The sequence below is a fragment of the Camelus dromedarius genome, chromosome 3, assembly GCF_036321535.1.
Source record: "Camelus dromedarius isolate mCamDro1 chromosome 3, mCamDro1.pat, whole genome shotgun sequence".
Classification (NCBI taxonomy): Eukaryota; Metazoa; Chordata; class Mammalia; order Artiodactyla; family Camelidae; genus Camelus; species Camelus dromedarius.
In genome coordinates this window covers 82,240,829-82,257,330 of record NC_087438.1, presented here as the reverse complement: position 1 = coordinate 82,257,330, position 16,502 = coordinate 82,240,829, and the positions used below count along the sequence as shown (strand labels likewise).

Here is a 16,502-nt window from a genome sequence, read left to right as displayed (position 1 = left end):
AACAAGCAAAAGAGAAAAATTCAAAGTGACCCCAGCTCAATAATGGGGTCAGGGTCCTTAGGAAGAGGGGGTAGTTTGGAGAGAGAGCCTGGTCCACGAGCTCTTGAAAGGGCAGAGAGTAGATGTGTTTTCCAGACTCCACCAATTCATCTTCTTCCCTACTCCAGATAAAAGTTGCTGGTTTAGTTCTTTGTTCCATAGGAACATCATGAGAATTATTGAAATAAGCAAAAAAGTGTTTTGCTGCTCTAATAAACTTAAAAAATCTAATGTAACCTCATGTAACTAATGTAACCAGGTGTCACTAGAAGACATCTGGGCTTCTTCCACATAAAATACAAAAATAACTAAGAATCTTCATAAATCACACTTACAAGAACAACAAATTGTTATTTCATACATTTACTCTTTATGAAAGGTTTTTCATTTTGAAGCAGTTTTCTTACCTACCTGTATAATCCCCAAATCACAGCTTTCTTTTTCATTGCAAGGTAAAAAATGGCAGCATCTAAAGGATCATTCTTTTTATAAAAGGCTGCTTTGGCTACCTATAATTAGAAAATTTCAGTCAAAATTTCACAGAAACAGTTTTTAAGTAAACAAATACTTTCCCTCATATGTAAGACTGGGATACATTCTCTATTTAGATGTTCAATAAATTTTTTTAAAAGTGTATGAATGCATGCACTCATATGCAAATTTATTTATTCATTCATTTTATAATTATAAAAATAATCATGGTGGTGGCCTACAAGATTACAGAGAGGTGGAAAGAGGAGTATGCTTTTTATTACAAGCTCTTCTGTACTGTTTTATTTTCCTAAATGTGTACATATATTATTTTGTAAAAACCAGACGTATACTACTAAACAAATATGTCAACTAGCAATTTAAGAACTAGATTCTAAATTTTAAAAAATTATGCTAACATGATATTGTGAAATATAAAGGCTATTTAAAAGCAATTTACTGCTTAAAAAAAAGAATCAGGGGAGAAAATATGGAATATCAATGAAAGAAACATGCAAAATATATTAATTCATTTTTATATTAAAATAAAACACCTACCTTTTCTATGCATTTGCGTAAGATGCGGGTATTCCGGACCCACCATCCCACTCCCATAGCTCTAAGTTCAGACCATGTGGGATCATCTTTCTGCATTGCTGGCAACATGTTCAGCAGTTCTTCTTCTGCTACTGAATGAAATGCCCAGGCAAAATGACTAGTAGACAGGCCTGAAGAAATGTCAAAATAACATTTATAAGAAATATAAACATCATTACATAATGGTAATCAGAAATATGTGTTCCATATTTGCAATAAAATGCCTAAACTTTGTATGAGACACACGGAGTTATAATTAAGTGTTTGGGGTTGGAGGGAATATGGATTATTTTTTTTCTTGCTTCTCCAAACAATGAGATCACATCAGTATTTTCTACAATGAGTATGTATTTTCTGTAATTAAAATATGTATTTTTTTAAAAGATAAGAAAAAATGCTTATGCACAAATGTCACTGTGCTGAGTATTTCTGTTCTCTAGTATGTTTAGTCTCCTATGGTCAACATTTGTTGCATGGAGTTAATTCCATGGAATTAAAAAAGCATCTAGGAGACAGTGTAACTGATGAACAGAACGTAAGAATGCAAAAACTCTGGAATCAGAATCCATAAATTAGGGAGGGAAGGTATAGCTCAGTAGTAGAGTGCATGCTTAGCATGCACAGGTGCTGGGTTCAGTCCCCAGTACCTCCATTAAAATAAATATGCAAATAAAGCTAATAACCCTTCCCCAAACAAAAATTAAAAAGCAAACATTAAATAAATGAATAAAATATTTTTAAAAACTAAAAAAAAAATGCATAAATTAAATTCCAACTCCATCTTAACTATATAACTTTGGGCAAATTATTTAGTCTCTTGATTCCTCAATTTCCTTATTTATAAAATGTGAATTATCATGGCACCTACCTTATTATATTGTTGTGAGGATTAAAAGAAATAATACAGTTGCCAGTATTTGGGATAGTACCTGGCATACAGTAATTTTTATTACCCTGTATCTTCATATTAATAAGATACTTTTATACTTACAATGCATCACTTACATCAGCAAGTCTCTCAACTCACTGGCTCACATATGTGGTGTTTATTGTTCAGTTTCTATTTTGTTTACTTTACATTTTGTTTAGTATTGCTGGATGAAGTAAATGATTAATTATAAGATGTGACTTTGACTTATATGAACATAACAAATTCAGATTTTTAACCTTATAAACAGTGTCAAGGAATCTGAAATGCCCACTACACCCAAGTTTTTGGAAATAAACTAATTAAACAAACAAACATCTATGCTTTGAATGGACTGTTATTCTAAATTATTTTTAGATTGCTATTATCTCTCAACCAAGTTTAATCATTTTTCATAAATAAAGAATCTGACTTAGAATTTTAAACTTCCCTTTTCCAAAGCTAAATGCAAAATGAAGGGAAGGAGGAAGCAGAAGGAGAATCAGAGACAGAAAGGAAAACAGAAAACAAGAGACAGAGACCAATGAGCAGAAGCTAACTTGTGGAGTCCCCAATAACACTGTTTAAACCTTCAGATCAGGAAGCCAGCTCTATCTCTTGAACTTGCTGGGCACTGAGCCAATAATAAATATTTTGTTTTGCTTAGGTTACCTTAAATTTAAGTAAAGTATTTCTGTCACTTCGGGAGTCTTGGCTAACAATATAAAAGTATCTGAGATGTTATTAAACTAATATCTGAAATATATGTTAATGTTAAAAGAAGTTTTGGTGGTGAGTGGATTTTTATTTTCTATGTTCTGTACCTTTTTGGAAAACAATTAAAATTAAGTATGTATTATTTTTGTAACAAAAATAATATTCAAATTTTGTGGAAAAATGATTTTAGATAGATGTCAAAAAAAAAAGAAAAATGAATATTTAAAGAAGAAATTAAAGAGAATAAAACAATACTAACTGGCTTTTAATGAATAATGCATTTGAAAACATAACACATAATATCCATTGCCCAAATTCTATTTCTTCACTAGCTCTTTCCATCTAAAAAAAAATTCTAGTATTGTAAACAAAGAAGATGAGGTTAAAATAAACATTTTTAAAATAAATAAAGGAAATTTACAATGTGTCAAATTTGTCATCATTATCATGTCTGGCATAAAACAACCTTAATTTTCTCAAGCCTCTCTTTATCTACTCGCCCAACTTTCTTTTAATAGATTACTACCAGAATCACCTTGGTGAAGCAGTTGAGCTCGATAAGCTGGAAGAGAAGTTGTAAGAAAAGTATGAAGTCGAACAGCCAAAAGAAATTTTAACCCACATTCATCAAGAGTTTCTCCACCTATAAAAAAGAAAAAAATTGTATTTTTATTTGTATTTTATTTTCTTTGTAAGTGTATATTTTTTTACTAGTGAAACACAAATAAATGCTAATAATTCTGGCAAGCAGCATGTTACAGCATCAAATACAATGACAAAGACTGTAAAACTGACAAAAGTTATAGTCTAAATATTATCTAATATATCTTTTTTCTATACAATTATATATTACAAAAAAGTTGCATAGTTAATGTGAAAAACAACAAAGAGAAGAATGAATTGATTCAGGGTCTTTGACTTTTTAAACAGTATCATTTCCTCTGATATGAATACTTAAATTAAAATGTGACTCATTTTTCAAATAGTTTAAACTTCTCTGTGGTACATGTTACAATACTTTACATAGTCATTCAAGTCATATACCCATTCCAATAATCTGCTAACACTGGAAGAAATGGCTATACGGTGGAGGGCCTGATTTTTACTTAAGGTAATTAAAAACATAAAGCACCTGTAAGACAGTGACATCAAAAATAATGTCTACTAGTAATATTTCATTTCACAATTCATGACCAACTTATTTTTTCTTAAATTTCTGATTTTTATTATTGTTATTTTTTCTTAAATTTACCCCATATTTTCCTTGCAAGCATAGTTCAAAGAGTGCATCCTACTGACCTACATCTGGTGCACAAGGTTGGGCTGTTAATTTCAGATCTTATTCGAAATTTGATGAGAATTCTACAAATCTGTTCATAACTTAGGAGATTAAAAAGAAAAAAATGCTCTTTGAGTGACAAAGAGACCTAATTTTTTTATGCTTGTTTCTGTTATTGTAGGAAGTAGTATACATTAATGCTAACTTTAAAAAAATCCTCAATATTAAAAAAAACAAATTAATAGTGAGTTGTTACAATGTGAGAAAAATAATAAAGGAGAAAGCATATTTTATTTTCAAGTATCTAAAGTAATTACTTATTAAGAATGTTAAATTTTGCTAAACTTAAAACCGAGTAGTTGAATTTTTAACGTAATATTAAGAAGACAAGTAAAAATGACTTGGGATATTGAATCTTTGTGCATTTTCTTAGGTTACTATGATTTATGGGATAAACAGTATATATTCAAGTTAAAACTATTATGAAGGCCATAATGGTTTACAAAAACATTCATGGCTATCATTTTTATAAAAATTAAGATTATTTCCTATGAAAAAAAAAAGTAAAAATATTATCATTAGTTTTTCCTCTAATCTTATACCAAATTTAGTACTACCTTGGCTTCTGTCTCTGCTTTCTCCAATATCAGTGCTGGTAGTTGCAACTGTATCCGCTAAAGCCATCAAAGACATCTGCTCCATCCGGCTGAGTCCCGGTAAACTAGAATGAAGTAAGTGGCCAGAAAGAACCTGAGCATGCTCAGGACCAAAGTAAGTTGGACTGTACTGTGAAAGGTCAATAACTCTGGGCTTTGTATTTTCTTCATCTGTCTCTAACACATGACTATCAGTCGTTAAAGCTGAGATCTGAAAAAGCTCATCATAATTTTCTTTTGACAACTTGTTTGAGTTATTTAAGGTACCCTGATTACTAGATTTCTCCAACGATGAGTAACAGCTATCATCATCTGCAGCAAGTAAGGCATATAAGGGAAGTGGAGGGACAGAATCAATTTCTGTGTAATCTGTATTTTCACTCTTGTTGAATGCCTGAGGGTCTCTGGTAGTGCTTCCACTAGCACTGATGGTGAGAGACCTGAGTCGGCGCTCATGATTAGATTCAACTTCATTCAGAGCCACAACTTCCCCAGCAATGCACTTGACAAGATGCGATAAGATGGCCTTTGCTCTCCGAACTTTTCCAAGATCCATGAGTTCTAAAAGCTGCAAAGGATGGTACTGAGGTAAAGTTGGGGAAAGAACATGAGCTGCTTCAAAAAGTCCTGAATCTTCCATATCCATAGAGGGATCTAGTGCAGTTTTCTTTCCACAGATTTTCTGTGCAAGACTAGTCATGGACCGAGTCAGAGTTTTCTTCGGAGGATGTAATCCAGAACTTGATGAGTTACTCTGTTTTATTAAACTTATTATAGATGGAGTGCTCCCATTGTATGAATCTGTTGTAACAGGTTCTTGTTTAGAAGATGGCTGCCACTGGGAATACACATGCATTTCACAGTCCATTCCTACCACCAAGATGCCATCCCGGACCCATGATAAAGAAACAGGAAAAGGTGGAGAGCCTTCTACAGAAGAAACCAAGTCCACACTTCGTAACAGTACAAATTTAGAAAGAGGCACAACTTTAGTACTCTCCCAGAGAGGGAATGCCAGGCTTTCCTTACCAGTATGTTCTTGTACCTTGCCAGACAGGGGTCCATACATAAAAAGTTTTGATCCAATTCCTACAGTCAGAATATGAGAACCATCTTCTCTAGACATCCAGTCTAAGTGAACTAAATGCTTTGTGTTTGATGTGATACTCTCTTTACTGGATAAATATACCTCTTGTTTATTATAAGCCACTAAATTGCTATCAATACTAATGCCAGAATCCAACACTGTATTTAACTCATCTAAATGAATTGTCTGTTCAAGGACCCAACATGAACCTCCTGTAGACTCACATTCGAAAATACTCACATGCATCACAAAGTCCTGAGAAGATCTACTACTAGATGCAGGCTGCTTATACGCTACTGCTAAACGATTTGTGTGTGCACAGCTGACTTCTATAGGCCTACCAGGTACAGTTATACTACTATTGCTCTGCAGTCCATCTTCAATAAGTAATGGCCATTCTTCCCAAATGTACGTAAGATTCATTTCTCTATTCTTTGATGTGGCAGATTCTCCATCTGTTACTCTGCATCTCCAGAATCTTACTTTCTCATCTGAGCATGAAGTTGCCAATAAATAAGGAGCACTGCACATGGGATATATGGAAGAAGAACTCAGATGTCCTAAAATAAGAATAATCCATTAATAAAATGTCAAATTTGGTTAAATATATCTGTTTTCATGTACTAAAGGTTTCAGTCTTTTGTATGGACTAGTGTTAACAACATGACAGTCAGTATTTAGTTTAAGGATCAGTGAGATCAGTAAGAAGATTTTAATGACATCAAAAAGGTATATAAAAAGGACATTATTACAAAAACCTAGAGCTGAAAGAGAACTCTGAGATAATTTACTTCAATTCCTGTACTTTACAGGAACAGCCTCTTTTTAAAATTAGAATTCAGTAGTGAAGATTATACAGCACTAGCTAAGGATAGTTCTTAAAACTGTGTCAATATAAACGTCGCTCTTTTTCAAACTTTACCTTTCCTTGCATTGATGCCTCTTTTATTGAAATATTAAAAAAAAACCCAGAATGTAAAAGTTATCAGAACACTGTTACTACCCCAACTCCTGCTAACTTCACCAAAGAGAAAAGATTAAGTACCTGACAGCATGGCAAACTGAAAAGCATTCAAAAGTAATTAGTCAAAAAAATGATAAAGAAGTAGAAAAGATCAAAACCCCACACTTTGACTATGAAAATGAAAGAACTTGAGTGACAAAAAGATGGATTTTGCCTTGGTGTTCTTAATACCCTAGAACAGGGGTTCTTGGATCTTTTGTGTACATTGGAATCACCTGGAAGGCTTGTTAAAAGAAGACTGCTGGGTCCCGTCCTAGAGTCTGTGATTCAGTAAGCCTAGGGTATGGCCTAAGATTTTTATTTCTAACAAGTTCCCAAACAGTGCTGATGCTGCTGGTCTGGGGACCACATTTTGAGAACCACTGCCGTAAGATAAGGATAATAAATATGTATCGGGAGCCACACACTCAGAATCCTTCACAGCACACAGCTCCAGGCAGCCACTACCAGTATTATCAAAACTGGCAAATAAGGTGCAACCCTATTATTACCTCTGCCATGGAAACTTTTACTCTGTCTCCACAAAAGGATAATATAAATTTGTTTTAGAAATCAATATTTAAGACTACAACTGGTTAACAAAAGTCAGAGTAATCTGAAAACATAATGAGAAATTTAAAATTTCAATTTAGAGTACTTAAAAGATATTCTTTCCATTTCTGCTTCTGCGTGGATTTAAAAAGAGGGAGTTGCATCTATTTTTAAATACACAGTAAACACTCATGTATTACAAAGTTTGATTAGCCTCTTTTCACAAAATTTACATACCTGCTGATGGCTTAACACTTATTATCTCAACTCCTTCTGGCAAATCCAACTCTTGGCTATAAACCATTTCTGAAGACAGAGTCAGCTTGCTGGTACTCTGGAGATTTGCTCTGCAAGCCTGATACTTTTGTGAAAAAGGGGACAGGATCTTCTCTGGAGAATAGTGTTCTCCTGGCTGCCAAACTGCTTCAGATATTTTTGTATCTGCCTTTTCATCTATAAAACATAAGAACCAAAAACTGAGAGGGAAATCCCATAAACATTACAATTGCTACATTTTATAACTCAAAACTGTCTTACAAAAGATAAATAAGTGAACATATTAATGATTTTTTCAGCAAGAAAATCAGAGAAGTGTTTTTTTAATTAACAGAATAAACCACAATTATTCTCTCTCAAAAAGAACAGCTTTTAAAAATACCTACTGAACAATCTAACCATACATAATTTAAGTTAAAAAAAAAAAAAAAACTCACCCAGTGAGACAGGAATGGACTTTAGATGTAAATTCCACATGCGTAACAGTGAACGATTGTCTTGGGCACTCTCTATCACAATTAGGTAGAATTTTTCAGAAAATCCATTAGATGAGTTGCCTGTTGGTATAAATGATATATTTCACTATTAACGTGAATAAATGTGATAACATTAAATATCCCTAGTTAACCAAAATTTTTAAAAATTCAAAATTCTTACCTAAAGTTCCAAATAAAAAGTGGCATTACAGAATGTAATCAAATTCTTTACCACATGAATTACTTGAAATTTTAACAATTATATTCATGCTACGCTTAAATTTCATGTTTGAATTGACAAGCTTAAAAAAATTAACTAGTCATCGCTATCACATTGTTCACACAGATTAGATCATACCATATGAAGTAGGAAATTTCTGAACAGATATGAACTATGTGATAGACACTTTAACTCAACATACAATGATGAAAATTGTGTTGCCAAACATTCTGAAGTCAGTCAGTCCCTTAATGAAATGACCTATTAATGATGTTTATCTAACATCAAAATTTAAGTTTTTAATATACAATGCATTATTCAAAAATTATTTTCTTAGTCACATAATTTAAGCAGCACACAGGTTGGTCAAAGTAGACTAAAAAAATGAATCTAGCTAAAATATGTCATAAAATCAGTGGCTTATTTTGACTTGAAAAAAAAGAACTTTTAAAATGATAAACTTTAATCCAAGTTTTCTTAATTATAAGCTGGTCTTCATTATGTACAAAATTATGTAAAGAAAAATCACATAGAAATTACATAAATCATAGAACATATAAAAAATCAGAGAGCAACTATTACTAATGTGCAATGATTTTGTACTTTGAAAATTTACAAAGCAAAAACAGTTTTCACAGGAACATTAGGAAAGAAAGATAACCACAAATATTTTAAAATATATTATGTTAAGAGACTAAATGAAAAGGTAACTTTGGTAATGTGTTCTGGCTGAGTTAGGCATTTAAATTGCAAGAATTAAGAGGAAGGACAGGATAAGGGATTATAACAAAAGAAAAAAGAACAGAAATCAATCTACTTCTGATAATTTTACTAACAAGAAAGAATGCTCCAATAATGAAAATATCTGTAAAACATTTCTTTTCTTCTTGACATAGAACAAAAGACGAAAACATAACTCCCTGGGTATTTTCTGGGAAACTCTGATAATGAAAATAATAGTTCTGAAGAATAAGTTGATAAGAATTCCCTGAGTATTTGAAGAAAAACTAGAAAAAATACTCTTAAAGAGAAAAAATTAAAAATTGAAGAATCATAGAAAAGGAAATACTGGAATAGATGAAGAGCATAGCAAAACTCAACCTTAAGCACAGTAAAGTAATTTCTTTAAAAAGTCTTAAAGAGATTTGAATCATTAACAATATGAAATTCTTATTAATATTTTAATATAAAAAGGAAAAATAAACAACATTTTGTTAATATAAACAACTCTATCCTGTACCTGACACCTTTATTTCTCTTTTTTATCATCTTCCCATCATTATATTTAGAAGTTATAAAAGAACTGCAAGTATTTTGGCACAGTTCATGAATTCTCAGGAAAAATGACAGAAAACTAAGAAAGCAGTGGTAAGAAATTAGACATTTAACATAAAAATGCAGAACTCAAAAACGTACTTCTCAAAGGAGAAGAAAAACAGAAAAAAGGCAGAATAAAGAAATGATGTGCAAGAAAAGAAAAATAATCTAGAAAACAGAATGCAGTTATTAATGTAACTTGAGGTTTGATAACTGACTTTTAAAGCAAAAGGCACATACTGCACAGTTCTTTGGTAAGTAAAGTCATTTTGAGTTCAGTTTGGCTCTGTAACTGAAACTGATAACCAACATATTTTAGCTTTATTTTGCTCTGTTTTCCTATATGCAAAGTATCAATTAATACCAGGTGAAGGAGTTTAATATAATTTTAAAAATTGTTTAATTATAAAAGTATTAATTAAGACACTTGGCCTTTATAACTTTAAGTTTGAAGCTAATGCTTTAAATTATAGATTTTTAAAAGGTTAGGTGTCCATACTACCTAAATTGTCAGGGCAGGACCCCTCCCATGCAAAGAGTACTCACACATTAATGATAAAGAATATGTCTATTAAGCTTTTTAAAAAAACGTTACTGACAAACCCCTTTAATTTTCTGTTATTTCCTTGTTAAGAATAAAAAGATACTGATATTTATGATAAATGAGATCACATATGTATATAGGAAAAATTTAACCTCAAATAAATAAGAAACATTATATCAACTTATCTTTATTAACTGCTTAACATATTCTACATTTCATTTCACATTACATATAAAATTCTTCCTTACCTTCATCAGATAATAGTCTGCCTTTTCCCAGACTTTTCTTCTCAAGGTTATTCAAAATGAAGTCTTCTTGAAAAACATGAAGCAGCTGTGTTTTTCTGCCTTGCTGAATATAAATAAATACCAACATAAGTTGACATACATATTATTTACCTAATGCTAAGCAGCCAGAAAAATAATACTTACAAGTTTGGTAATGGGATCTAATGCGATGATGCATCCTGGCCGGGCTGTTGACTGTTGACTTACGATGTTAAACACTTCACCAACATATTTCTGTTTTGGGGAAAATAGATAAGTCCTTTATTAAACAATAAATTAAAAAACAATAACAAATGATGTAAAATTTCAAGCATAATAGATAAATGAGTTCAAGTGAGCCTAAATAAGTTCCCACGTCCCTTTCATTATAAACATTCTAGGAATTTACTAGGAAATCGCTAGGAAATTACATAGGAATGAATAGAGTTACAGCTCAACTGGTGCAGAGAAAAACAGAAGCAGTGCTTGGTAATTGTTAAGGGGAAAAAAGTATTGTATATTCATAAGTGTGAAAGACAGACTTCAATCTCATGGAAATGTTCTAAGATTCAATGCTTTTTAAGCATTAATTTTGACTAAGACAAACGAAGCTAAAGTTGACATGCTATCTACATATATTGATTTCTTGAGCCATTTATCTTCTGATTCCTCTAGTCAGGGTCACACTGTTAAATTCAATCTTCATCATACTTATCTATCAATAGCATTTGATTCTGTTGATTACTCCCTCCTCTTTGAATTAGTTTTCTTCACTTTGGCTTCCATTATACACCAAGCTCACCCTACTTCTTTTTTTTTTTAAATTGAAGTAGCTTGATTTAAAATGTTATGTTTTACCTCACTTTTAACAATGAAATGCCCCAGAGTTCTATCCTTACATCTTTTCTACTATCCAATCATATCCTTTCCCTCAGTGATTTCATTCAGCTCCATAACTTTATATTCTGAGAACTACTTATCTTATATCTTCAGACCAGGCCTTCGTCTAAACGCAAGAAACCAGCCTACTAGAACTCTTGGTTATCAAACAGGAATTTTAAAATTAACATATTCAAAGCCAGGCTCTTCTTGAATCCTCCAGCTCCTGAAAATATGCTGTTTATACACTCTTCCTATCTCAACTCAAGGCAATTCTATTCTTCCTAGTCTCAGACACAAACCCAAGGGGTCATCATCTTTTCCTCACACAAATCTCATATCCACCCAATCCTGACTATTCTGTTAAAAACACAACAAGATTTGACCAATTCTTATCATCTTGTCATCTGGTAGCTACCACTTGCTACCATTCTCAGTCCCTTTGACTCTTTCCTAGACTACTGTAACAGCTTTCCAAATTGGTCTCTCTGATTCCACTTCTGCTTCCCATATCTAATCTATGTAACACCCAGAGCAATCCTTTCAAAACCTGTCAGATCATATTACTGTCATTCTCTTTATTAGTTTATGTGTTATTAAAAGTAAAAGCCGAAGTTACTACAGTGACCTATGAGGCCATTAATGATCTGGCCAGGCTAACTTTCTGACTTCATCTCTGATTATTCTCCATCTCACTTACTCTGCATGAATCCACAATGGACTCTGTGCAGTTCCTTACATACTAAACATGATCTGGCCTCAGGATCTTTGCACTGGCTGTTCGTCCTCCTGGAATACTCTTCTCTCTAAACATTCACATCCTACATCTCCTTCAGGTCTTTACTCAAAGGGTACCACTTCTGTGAGGCTTACCCTGACGAGCACTTTACTTGGCACTCCCTTCTACTTCTGCAACACTGTTTCTCTCCAAAGTATTTACTAATACATTTTTACCTTTTTTCTATATTCCTTCACTAGAATATAAGCTTAGATTTTTGTCTGTTTTGCTCACATCTAAATCCCCAGCACTTAAACCAATTCCTGAAAAATAGAAGGCCCTCAAGAAATACACGTTTCTACTGAAACACTTCATATATGTTTTGAAATAAAAATAACTTAAGGAAAAAACAGGATTGGAGTAGACCAATGACACCTATGCAATTCTGTAATCAGAGCATTACCAAAGACCTTAAATGGTAGTTAAGGAGATAGCTTGACTCTCCTAAATAGGAAGCTCAGTCTGGCCAAAGATTGCCTCAGAGCATATTTTAAACACCAAAACCCAAAGAATGGAAATACTGGCTTGCTGGTGGTGCTGACACAATGCAGATGATGGGTTGCTATTAGTGGGTCACAGGAAAAAGTGCCCTCTGTCATAAGACAAAAGCTTTGCAATGGTGTTGAAAGGACTCTTGCCTATACTGCAACCAAGCTGAAAGCTTTTTTCTTTCCTGGTTAAGATTAAAATTCAACTCCTGATATTGCAGCTTCCCATACCTAGAAAAATCAACATAACTTCCACATTATATTGCCAGTAGTCTCCATTTATCTTTGAGCAAAGAAGTATTACAGAAACACATATGGTAGGACACTAAACTCTACTTTTGGAATGAAAGAAAGATACGGTTTCTTTTTAAAGGAGCTTAGAATCACTGTATGGGTACAATGCAAATGTGAAAAAAAATAACTAAAAAAATTCACATTTTATTACAAATTATATGTCACAATTTTAGAACATGCCCAATAAGTATAAATCAAGTATGTAAAAACATCATGTTATAATATTACTAGTTTTAAAAGCCATTTACTTACAGAAATTTCAGGACTGGAAAGCTCATATAGAAGTTTCTTGGCATCAATAACCGCTTCATATAATCTAAGATATTGTCCATCACTTGCTACAAAGCATGCACTAGGAGAGTTGCAGTATGCACCTAGAAGTATTAAAAATTTTTTGAAATTTAACCCTTAAGGGGTTAATAATGTTAGAAAATATAAATTCCTTTTTCTTTTTTAAGAAAATCTACACTTCCTAAATAAAAATCAGAATACTTACCTAGACAGTAACTGGGTATAAGAGTAGGCAGCCATGCCACATTGGAAAATGCAGAAACATGAAGAGAATTAATCCGGGCAAGCTCAGAAACGCCTCCAGAAAAAGACAACGGCCCGACTGGATCAACTCTCCAAAGAATAAGCTCACTATAAACTGCATTGGGATCCTGAAAGGCCATGTCAGTAGTGCTTTTATTCTGTTGTGCCAAAGAACATCCTTCAGTATTCACAGCATCACAAGGTTCCTTCTGGTTATCAACATCTGGTGTCCTTAATGCATTATGGTGTGACGTTGTTAGCAATAATGGTAATACTGAGTGACAAGCTAAATCATTAAGATGAAAGCGATGACCACAATATCTGGATTTGTGGGAAATACTGAGAACTGTAGAAAAAGCAGATTCTTCAGCAAAACTGACCAGCCATTGATTTAGGGAGCCATCAGCATGCTTTGAAATCATCATAACATTAGGGGTAAAAATACTTAATTTTAAACTATTAGTTGATTTACTGTGACCAGAAGAGATAAGCATTGACGTGGAACGTGTCAGGCTGGAAGGTTTTTGTTTCCCTTGCTGAATAGCCAAGTCAACATTCTTGGTACAGGCATACATCACTATGCTTTTACAGAGAGAATTTGCATCACCTGTGGGGAAAGCTACCGGAATTCTGGAAACAAAGGACACCTAAAATTAAGAAAGCGAGCGTTAGAATCGATGAAATTATATGAAGAGGTTTTACAAAACAAGTTCCAAGAAGTAGCTCTCCAGAGATCATAAAAACAGTACCTGTACTTGACGAAACATACCAGGCTGGTATTCATCCAGCCAATCCACATGCCAAACCAGCAAAGAACCATCCATTGGATGAATACTGAATAGCATGTCTGCATTTTTACTCCATTCAGACAGAAGCAGTTCAATCTGATGATCAACGGCAGCTGATGGTATCAATTTATCACCACCCAATTCCTTCTTTTCATGACTTATTTTCAGATCATCAACACCATCATCCATTTCTATAAGCAAAATGGTCCACAAACCAAGTATATATAATCAAGCTACTACTATAAATTAAGAAATATCTTTATAACTGCATTCAAAATAAAAAACATCAAGTTTTCATATAAACAAGAAATGGGATTCCCTCTAAAAAGAACTTTGCTCCAGGAATATAATGCCACTGGAGCTAACTCAGTATCAGAAGGTCTATAGGGCTGAGTCAGTGGATTATTAGCAGAAGGACTAATATTGGACTGGAAAATAGGTAAACTGGTTTCTAAACCCAAATGACCCAGATGTATGACAATTAACAACTCAGAAGAAAGACAAAGTAGTTTTCTGGACCTTGGTTTTGCTCATGTTAAAATTAAGGAGTTGGAAATGGGCTGAATTTTTTAAATATATTATTGGAATGTAATTTGTATTTTCTTCAAAAATGAAATTCATAAAACCTGAGTGTACTACACTAGCTATCCTCTAGGTATAGGCACTTATAATTGTTAAGACATTTTAAGGAAACCATTTTGAAGAAATACATTTATAGTGCCCGATTTCCAGATCTCCTTCAACACATATGTAATTAAAAATAATCTAGTAAGCTAACTTATTAATACAGTTAAATATATGTATCTATATAGTCTTAACTCTGTGTCAAAAATCCCAGCCCCTATTCGTGGTTAGGAATATAGAGTCTTTCTTAAAACAGATTCTCAAAAAATGTTAGGCTGTTTACCAGATTTTAAAAATTAGCCAAAACATACAAATAATTCAGAAGAAGAAAAATAACTCAACAGAAGATTAGGCAAAAAGCATGAAGAGGCAAACCATGGAAGGGCTAAGATATTTCTGTTCAATTTAACTCAAGAAAATGCAAAGTAAAACAAGATGCCATCTTGTCCATATCAACTAGCCAAAAAGTAATATAGTAAAAAAAATTCAGTGTCAGCAAGGATATGAAAAAAGGACATTTGAATATAATTGGAGCATAACCTGGTAAAATGTTTCTGGAGGGCAATTTGGCGGAAGTTATTGAAATTTAAAAATATTTACACTCTCTGCTAATTCCCCATCTAGGAATCTACCTTACAGAAACTGTCACACAAAGATGAAGGCATGTGTCATGGTATCGTTATCACTATGTTGTGAAAAACAATTTAAATCAATTTAAATGTCTATCAACAATGCTCAAGTTTTCTCTTGAGTCTCTTGACTCAAGAGCTGTTTAAAATAATGAGACAGAAAAGTGCCCAATACTGAATTTAAAAAGCAAACTGCAGAACACCATTTTTGTTTAAAAATGAACTCCTATAGTACAACTTTATAAAAAAAAAAACTCTTTATACATATATTTGTATGAGTATAGACAAGAATAAATCTGGAAGGACACTCATCAAACTTAACAATATGGAAACTTAATATCTGTCTACTGTTTGAATTCTTTTTTTCTAATAAGCATATACAATCTTGTAACTAATACAAAACTTTTAAAAAACAAAACCATTTTTGATCTCTCTCTCTACCTTACTGAGGCTAAATGCATAGAGGCTGAAGGCCCTACTGTAATTCTTCTCAAACGTTAATATATATACAAATCATCTGGGAACTTCATTAAATTGTAGATTCTTGTTTGTTTAGTAGCTCTAGATGGAGCCTAAGACTGTGCATTCTAACAATGCCAATGCTGCTTGTCCACAGAGAGTCCTAGTGGCCGACAGAAGCTTAAGTATGGAGAATTCTAAGTCCCTATAACAACTGGAAGAATGCCACCTGGAACAGGAACATCTATCTACACTGGAATATGAAATGAGCTAGTCCAAATCTGTATTATGCCACTGCAGTTTTGAAGGTTATTTCTAACAGGAGCTGGTATTACCCTAATATAAAAATCTTTGCTATTTTTAACAAAATTTTCTATTTTTTATCCTTAAAGTTTTACCTTCATCAGATTTTACATCTGTCTGATTAGAGTCTTCTACGCTGGCCTCAGAACACGGCTGTTCAAAACTTTTTTTAAGTTGCTGTAAAAAGACTTCCATGGACAAAGTAAAATGCAACTCTTTATTATTTAGCCAGTGTACCACAAAAGGTCCACTCTTCTCTTCACTTTCACTTAGACTCAGAGATGTAATAGAAGGAAGAAGTGGAATGTCTGTAAAGAAC

General features: G+C 32.9%; 1 protein-coding gene across 9 annotated transcripts in view; it reads right to left on the bottom strand.

The window, feature by feature from the left end:
- The window catches only part of DMXL1 (Dmx like 1), a 114,902-nt gene that overhangs the window by 58,813 nt on the left and 39,587 nt on the right, over positions 1–16,502 (bottom strand). For all 9 annotated transcript variants that reach the window (XM_031448870.2, XM_010997967.3, XM_031448871.2 and 6 more), the window contains exons 10-21: positions 16,279–16,491; positions 14,130–14,359; positions 13,343–14,027; positions 13,099–13,220; positions 10,573–10,662; positions 10,390–10,492; positions 8,022–8,141; positions 7,546–7,761; positions 4,628–6,313; positions 3,267–3,374; positions 1,069–1,238; positions 451–548 (exon numbers count right to left, since the gene is read on the bottom strand). In XM_031448870.2, coding sequence (XP_031304730.1) covers positions 451–548; positions 1,069–1,238; positions 3,267–3,374; positions 4,628–6,313; positions 7,546–7,761; positions 8,022–8,141; positions 10,390–10,492; positions 10,573–10,662; positions 13,099–13,220; positions 13,343–14,027; positions 14,130–14,359; positions 16,279–16,491 — 3,841 coding nt within the window. The remainder of the gene's footprint in view (positions 1–450; positions 549–1,068; positions 1,239–3,266; positions 3,375–4,627; positions 6,314–7,545; positions 7,762–8,021; positions 8,142–10,389; positions 10,493–10,572; positions 10,663–13,098; positions 13,221–13,342; positions 14,028–14,129; positions 14,360–16,278; positions 16,492–16,502) is intronic.